Here is an 8362-nt window from a genome sequence, read left to right as displayed (position 1 = left end):
GTCGGGGACAGTGACACAGGCTAGGAACCGTACCTGTTCCGCTAACTGTCCGACCACTTTCATGGGAATGGAGACGAGGACTGTGGCGTGTGACGAAAGCCCATGTCCAGGTATGTGGAACAAGTGTTTTATGTATATACATTTTTAATGTGAAGTTTACACGGTATAGGTGCTTCTTTGGATGAGAATCATGGATTGCATAGCTGACTTTCATAATTGTTTGAGCAACACCATTTGGCTGCATGATCATACAGGAATATCCTCCACTGAGTATCTAAGGGAACAATACGAATAATTTGACATCCAAACTATCGAGGTATCGAATAGTTGCTGCATAGACTGATAATGACAGTCGACCGCAGCCTTGCTACTGATAATCAGATCCGTATCAACCTGACACATCTTATATTCACTTTTTTATAATGAGCCAGTTGATCAATGGCGACTTACTTCTCCAATTCCAACAGGTTCTGCGGCATCTTCGGACACCTCTTCTGTCAATTTTATCGTGTTATGGATTCTGTTTTGGGAGACAGTTTAGTTTGATGTTTCTGTGGCGTGGATCATTTTTATGTTTTGGATATGATATTAAGAGCACACAAACATGCCATTCTCAAAGCCGGTCGTCAGAATAGGAGTCACCCACTTAGCACACATTCAAATGCTATTTGCATGAACTCTCCGTTGTTGTTTACCATTCTGGATCGTAGTGTGAACAGTTTTAATGCTTCCACAAGTTAGAGACAGTGCATTTGAATACTAACGACGTAAGAACATCCTAACAGAGCAATGTATAAACAGGCTGGACTTTTACAACGATAATACTGACTTACAAGAATCTTTCGTAATTGTCCGAGCAGGAGTCAGCTTCTCAGCGTTCAGTTCAAAGCCATCTAAAATAGCTCAACTCACTTTTTGTCTTCTGCTTTCCAAATTCTTCATCGAGATGTGATAAGGTTGTTATCCTGTTTGTAGTGGTCACCGATTGGTCCGAATGGGCTAATAGTGGAGCATGCTCAGTGACGTGCGGGTCGGGGACAGTGACACAGGCTAGGAACCGTACCTGTTCCGCTAACTGTCCGACCACTTTCATGGGAATGGAGACGAGGACTGTGGCGTGTGACGAAAGCCCATGTCCAGGTATGTGGAACAAGTGTTTTATGTATATACATTTTTAATGTGAAGTTTACACGGTATAGGTGCTTCTTTGGATGAGAATCATGGATTGCATAGCTGACTTTCATAATTGTTTGAGCAACACCATTTGGCTGCATGATCATACAGGAATATCCTCCACTGAGTATCTAAGGGAACAATACGAATAATTTGACATCCAAACTATCGAGGTATCGAATAGTTGCTGCATAGACTGATAATGACAGTCGACCGCAGCCTTGCTACTGATAATCAGATCCGTATCAACCTGACACATCTTATATTCACTTTTTTATAATGAGCCAGTTGATCAATGGCGACTTACTTCTCCAATTCCAACAGGTTCTGCGGCATCTTCGGACACCTCTTCTGTCAATTTTATCGTGTTATGGATTCTGTTTTGGGAGACAGTTTAGTTTGATGTTTCTGTGGCGTGGATCATTTTTATGTTTTGGATATGATATTAAGGGCACACAAACATGCCATTCTCAAAGCCGGTCGTCAGAATAGGAGTCACCCACTTAGCACACATTCAAATGCTATTTGCATGAACTCTCCGTTGTTGTTTACCATTCTGGATCGTAGTGTGAACAGTTTTAATGCTTCCACAAGTTAGAGACAGTGCATGTGAATACTAACGACGTAAGAACATCCTAACAGAGCAATGTATAAACAGGCTGGACTTTTACAACGATAATACTGACTTACAAGAATCTTTCGTAATTGTCCGAGCAGGAGTCAGCTTCTCAGCGTTCAGTTCAAAGCCATCTAAAATAGCTCAACTCACTTTTTTCTTCTGCTTTTCAAATGCTTCATCGAGGATGTAATAAGGTTGTTATCCTGTTTGTAGTGGTCACCGAGTGGTCCGAATGGGCTAATAGTGGAGCATGCTCAGTGACGTGCGGGTCGGGGACAGTGACACAGGCTAGGAACCGTACCTGTTCCGCTAACTGTCCGGCCAATTTCATGGGAATGGAGACGAGAACTGTGGCGTGTGACGAAAGCCCATGTCCAGGTAGGCGGAACACGTGTTGTTTCTAAAGTGAAAGTTATATGTTTATATATTATGTTTTTCTAAATTGAAGTTCAGATTATCCATGATGAGAATCATGACTTTCTTGGAAGCGAAACTGACAGTTTTCTTAACAAAGTCAGAAATCTTTCCCCTGAACTTTATCGTGTCAGCCATTTTGACATCTGATGCTAGTTCAAAATATACTCATGGAAACAAATAAGGGAACACCTGAAAGTACAAGTGTTCCTCGGTGGATGAAATTCTGGAAAAGAATAAAGGAACACTTGTACTTTCATGTGTTCCCTTATTCGTTTCCATGAGTGTATATTACGACGTGCTGTCATTGTGACTGACTGTCACGTTGTTTATAACAGGTCTTTCTCATCTACTGATGATATCATATGAATATTTGTTGTGAAGAAACTACAAAAGATGTCACCATCCATCTACGTCACTACTACTTTTGAGGAACTAATTCATTTCCCGATTCAGACAATTCTTCATCTGGATGTACTGATCTTAAATTACATTGGAAGTAGAAATACGACATCCATATTGCCCCATATGGTTTACGATAATCTCAAATGTAATTGAAATAGCATAGAGGAGAAATACTGAACCGCAAAAGAACCTTGTTCTTACAAGGTGGTGTTTTTATGATGATTGTACCGTGTGTTTTTTCAATCCAAATTGACAGTTGTTACCAACATCAGTGTGTTTTCTGATGAAAAAGCATATCGACCAAACGGACCTAAAAGGACGTGGTAAAGTTCCGTACGATATTCGTGAAAATGAAAATACACATGCATATCGTGACAGTCCTACCAATGAAAACGAGTTCCAAACCCGCCTGAAATTATGTTTGTTTTGACACAATCGCCATGCCACGACTTACGAGACATCAGAGGAACCAGGCCTTGGGACGATTGCAACTTGTCTATTCCGTACAGAGGGTAGCCAATCATTTTAATGTTCACGTTAGGTCAATCTACCGACAGGAGGGGTATCAGGCCACTAACAGCATCCAAGACCGTCCACGCAGAGGACGACCTTCGGTTACATCACAACGTCAAGACCGACAGATTATGTGCAACCATCTACAGGATTCCTTTTCAAAAGCGACGGAAACAGCACCCTAGACCATTGGAACTCACAGCAGACCATAAACCGAATGCAATAGGCATCTCAGCATCGAAATTGGTGTTGTCGACAATGGAGAACTGTGTTTTTTCTGATGAAAGCAGATATTGTGTTTCAACAGCCAATGGCAGAGTGAGAGTATGGCGAAGGCGTGGGGAACTGTTTTCCAATGAGAGTATTGTTGAAAGAGACTCGTGGGGTGATCCATGCATTATGGCATGGGGTGGAATCGATCTGAACCAGACAGTTGGCACCGTGGTGTTCCAGAATCTCGGTCCAGGATGAGGAAATGACGTGACAGCTGCTCGCTATATTGACCAAGTCATAAGACCCCACGTTGTACCACAGACATCACATCTTCCAGCAAGACAACACTCGTGCCCACACTGTTAGGGTAACATTGGACTTACTAAGACAATACTAAGTCCAATAGAGCACCTTTTGGAGGAGATTCAAAGAAGACTGAATGACCAGTGATATACACCTATTTAACGTTTAGTTGATTTAGTCCAATTTTCTCGCGTTCTCTAATTAGGATCTGTCGGTAAGTGGATATAATTTTTAATCTCGTTCGCGTTACGACTCTTTTTGCATGAACGCTCTGGTGTTTCGAACATTATGAATCACTGTTTTTAAGTGTTGATGTTCTTTGCAGTGATCACTGAATGGTGTGAATGGGCTAATAGTGGAGCCTGTTCAGTGACCTGTGGGTCTGGGGCACACTCGCAGGCAAGGAACCGTACCTGTTCCGCTAACTGTCGGACCAATTTCATTGGAATGGAGACGAGGACTGTCCACTGCAAGCATGGTCCATGTCCAAGTAAGTGTGTATGTCTGTGTCTGGCGAGTGTCTACGCTTCCGTGCGTGCGTATGTGTGTGTGTGCGTGTGCATGTAGGAATTCGCTTTAAACTTGTGGGAAATGGCGTCTTTAGTGTTAAACTGCAAAAAACGCGCCCGGAAATACCTTGAAATAGCCAGCCTCACCATACACCTCAATATTGCGGTTGTGGTGTTAAGCTGTGGTACAAACTATTTTGTGAGTATAACAGTCGCCCTTTACGCAATTGTTCAGCAATTTTCCAGGGCCGGGGACACCACAACTGGGATTTACGACTGACTCAAGATACTTTAGATGCCCAAGATGCTTCTAACAGCATGCATTTGAATCAATAAAGGTTTATTTAGCCAGTTTGATTTTAAGACAGCAAGCCTGTGAATTAGCTAAGGACGATTTAGCACAGGATGGTTTCAACACAACATGTATTTTAATCAGCTAAGGTCGGTTAAATCCAGAGTAGTTTTAAGACAGCATATATTTGAATAAGCTACTTTTGACTTAACCTATGGTGATTTTAAGACAGCATGCATTTTGAATCAGGTAAGATCGTATTCGCCCAAGATTCTTTTAAGACAACAGGATTGTCACCGATTCTCAGAGCGTGTATTGCAGTATGTATTGTTTGAAAAGCGTATTGCGGCATACCAGCATACTGATAATACCATGCAGTCCTAGAATAAGTTATGGTCGACAAAGTCCAGGATGGCTTTAAGACAGTGTGCATGTGAAAAACTAAGGTCGAATAAGCCCAGGGTAGTTTTAAGGCAACCTGCATTTTAATCTCTTGAGGTCTACTTAGCCCAGGATGCTTTTTATACAGCATGCATGTGAATCAGCTAAGACCGACTTATTCGAGGATTGTTTTAAGGCACCATGCATTTGAATCAGGTAAGGTAGACTAGGCCAACGATGGTTTTAAGGCAGCATGCATGTGAATAGTCTAAGGTCGACTTAGTCCAGGCTGGTTTAAAGACAGCATGCATTTGAATCATCTAGGTCCAGGGAACACGTCATCCTCTATGCGAGGAGCGTTTGAACATAAACAAGGCGTTTGCTTCATTGTGTGGTCACAAACCATCTCTGTTTCCACGACTTATTTTACTTACAGTCAATATAGTCCCTTTACATTTGCACAGAAGGACATGGAGCCGGATGGCCACAACCGTATAGATGGGGGCAAAGGAGACATCATTGGGGCTTTGGCACACATCGAAGGATACATCATGGGGGCTTTGGCACACATCGAAGTAGATATTATGGGAGCTTTGGCACACATCGAAGTAGATTTCATGGGAGCTTTGGCACACATCGAAGTAGATTTCATGGGAGCTTTGGCACGCATCAGACCGGATGGGCCAGACGTCGTTATGGATATCGTAAGTAATTCTCATTTATATTCTTCAATATTTTATGTTTTGTGTGTTGTTTAACGCCGCGACATTCCTCCTATATTCGGGTGGTCTGAAAATAGCCCTATCTGAACCAGAGATTCAAGTAATTGATATTATGAACATCCACTGAGCCCAGCATAGTATAATTCTGATTGACTGTGTATTCAATGATAGCTTTTGTAGCCTCAAGGTCACAGGGGCTTGTAACGCAAAGTAGCTTCTCGGTATATATACTACTGGTATACCGTCAAAAGTTTAGACTCACTCACTCACTGTATGTATCTATATATATGGTGGGGCTGTGGGGTAGCCTAGTGGTTAAAACGTTCGCTCGAAGGCCGGGTTCGATTCCCCACATAGGCACAATGTGTGAAGCCCTTTTCTGGTTTTCCCCACCGTGATGTTGCTGGAATATATGTATGGTTACATCGAAGATGAATTTCTTCACTAACTTGGGGGAACCAACTTCAAACCTAACGCAGATCATGCATCAACTTGCGGAAAAGCATGTACAAATATCGTACATGTGAACAGCTGCGTTGTGGTGTAAGGTTTTGTTAAGAATTCGCCAAGTTTCACTGAGTTTCATCATTTATTGAACTCATGACACTAATCTGTTCAAGGTAACGAAATTGTTTAACAAATTGAATACACCAGTTCATGTGTAAACAGTACCTTTAAGCAGTATAGAAATATTTTGCAAAATCTAGTTTAGAACAGTTGCCTGATGTAAGTGGCTTCTTTTACAGTGGTGAGTCTAAACTTTTGATGGGTAGTATAGATATATGGTCACTAACGGGATCTTAGGACCGTATGAAATAAAGTGAAGTAACGAGGTCAACACACCAATTTCGTTCCAGGACGTATTCAACACTACTCTCTGTAAAGCCCCCTTTTATACTGTAAGCCAAGAGATTTAGCTACAAAATAACACATGGATTACAAAAACCGAAGAACCTTAGGGTCTTCGGAGGCACTAAAAATCGTGATTTTTCGATTCCAAGTCAAAATCCCTGCTCACCATATGTACCCGTAACTTACCGAATTTCTTTTCTATTGCATTGTGTACACAAAAGACACCAGACCACGCTTGAATTGATGGCTCCAATCACCATTCTTAGCGAGACACTTAAACGTAACTGCTGTAATGAGTTTACCTGCATGTATTCATTGCAACCGACCATGTGTCGCGTTCTTCCGCCATTGGCGACCTTGGCCTTGACCTACCATGCACTGAAAAGAGCCAGTGACTTGATTGGGCATATTTTATTTACAAACTGTCAGTTTAATGAGAGAGGAAAGCCGAAATGAATCTTAATGTTTACTAATGGTGCTTTAAAACCAGAAATATTACTCAAAATGAAGATTCGAATCCACTGTCACAGGATTCCGGCACACCTAAGGGACACAACTCTGAACAGCAGATCAGGGCGCCCTGTCTCAGAATGGGCGTATCTCTGATAAGCCCCGCATCGTCTTGGTAATTCCTGATGATACGTGTAACAAAAGATACAAGTAATAAAAGATAACAAAATGACAACGGAAAATTCATCGATGACGACAGAGGCAAATAGGTCCCACAGATCATTTGCCCATATGTTTTCTTTTCAGAGACAATTCAGATATACCCAGATCCAGATTTGTCATTGTATCGCATGGTGATAATCACTGGATTATATGGTCCAGACGCGATTTGTTTACAAACAACATCGTACAGCTATAATGCTGCTGAAACAAATATATGCTCATGATATAGTCACAATTGTACAATCGACTCTTCTTTTGGGAGAGATTTTTTATGAATGTGGAAAGGGATTTGTCGGATTTATTAAAATATGTACTACTGCATTTGTATGTACTTAATAAACCTTATTATTCCGGCCTCTCTTTCCGAGCACAATATATATTATATTCTGGATCATCATTCGTAATTCATAAAAGATTATCCTTCAGTCTTGATGGCAATGATATCGTCCTGATTAACGGAGTTTCGCTGTATTAAAATAAGACATTGACTCTGTTCTTTTCCAGATGGCTAGGCGCAACTCTACTAAGCCAGATTTTGACGCCAAAGATATCAAGGATATTACGCTGTTCTTGAGCTGACGGCCTGGATTGATACAACTTATAATACGGATGCCGCGGTTACGACCAACAGCTACGCCTATTTCAAAGATATAAGACATTTGATAATACAATACCGCACATTTTTGTGGCTGTGATGGATCTAAATGTGCATTCTACATGTCAATAAAGCTTACGATCTAACTGTCTAAGTATTCTTACGGTTAATAATTTGCCGTGACAAAAGGTTTAAAAGTCCCATTTAAACCAGCAAAATAGAACACAGACAAGTCTAAAATATTCAATAATATATTGAACAAACAATGAGCAAGCTACGATGAATGACAATACAGATTTCTAGTACAATTCAGTTGAGTCACAAATCTAAAATATTGTGTCGCATATTTAAAATATTAACTCACTAGTCTTGACATTCACAGTGAGAACAGATATACTGACTGAAGGTTGACAACAATTGAATAGACGAGCACGGTCAGTCTTGAAATGTTGGTCAGCTTGACGATGGCAGACAGATGTGTATATATCCAGTCATGTGAAAAGCCACGTGTCGCACTACTCAACAACCAGCCTTTATATAGCTCTTACATAGTTCTCGAGCATTCTAGCAAAGCTAGGCTCTATCATTATTCTCTCAGAACGCCATGGAACCACGTGGAAAACACACCACGTGACAAGACCCGGAAGTGAAAACAAAATCAAGCCAGCCAAGGGAGGCAACTCTGAAGCGCTATAAAAA

General features: G+C 41.2%; 1 protein-coding gene across 2 annotated transcripts; it reads left to right on the top strand.

Annotated features, from left to right (window-relative positions):
• Positions 1 to 3: 3 nt before the first annotated feature.
• Positions 4 to 7817, top strand: LOC124268623 (thrombospondin-2-like). 2 transcript variants are annotated; one of them, XR_006896317.1, is made up of 6 exons: positions 4 to 110; positions 976 to 1144; positions 2006 to 2170; positions 3966 to 4130; positions 5287 to 5526; positions 7573 to 7817. XR_006896317.1 is itself a non-coding variant. In XM_046703622.1 (5 exons), exons 1-5 carry the CDS (start codon positions 62 to 64, stop codon positions 7578 to 7580), a joined length of 627 nt encoding a protein of 208 aa, XP_046559578.1. In that variant the 5' UTR covers positions 4 to 61; the 3' UTR covers positions 7581 to 7817. The 2 variants fall into 2 exon arrangements, 1 of the variants encoding a protein (XP_046559578.1); XM_046703622.1 differs by lacking the exon at positions 2006 to 2170 and having other exon boundaries at positions 976 to 1140.
• The last annotated feature ends 545 nt before the right edge of the window (positions 7818 to 8362 follow it).

This window comes from Haliotis rubra, unplaced genomic scaffold (assembly GCF_003918875.1).
Source record: "Haliotis rubra isolate DU_JTF1 unplaced genomic scaffold, ASM391887v1 Scf101, whole genome shotgun sequence".
In the NCBI taxonomy this organism is placed as follows: Eukaryota; Metazoa; Mollusca; class Gastropoda; order Lepetellida; family Haliotidae; genus Haliotis; species Haliotis rubra.
This window is presented reverse-complemented; position numbering and strand designations above follow the sequence as displayed.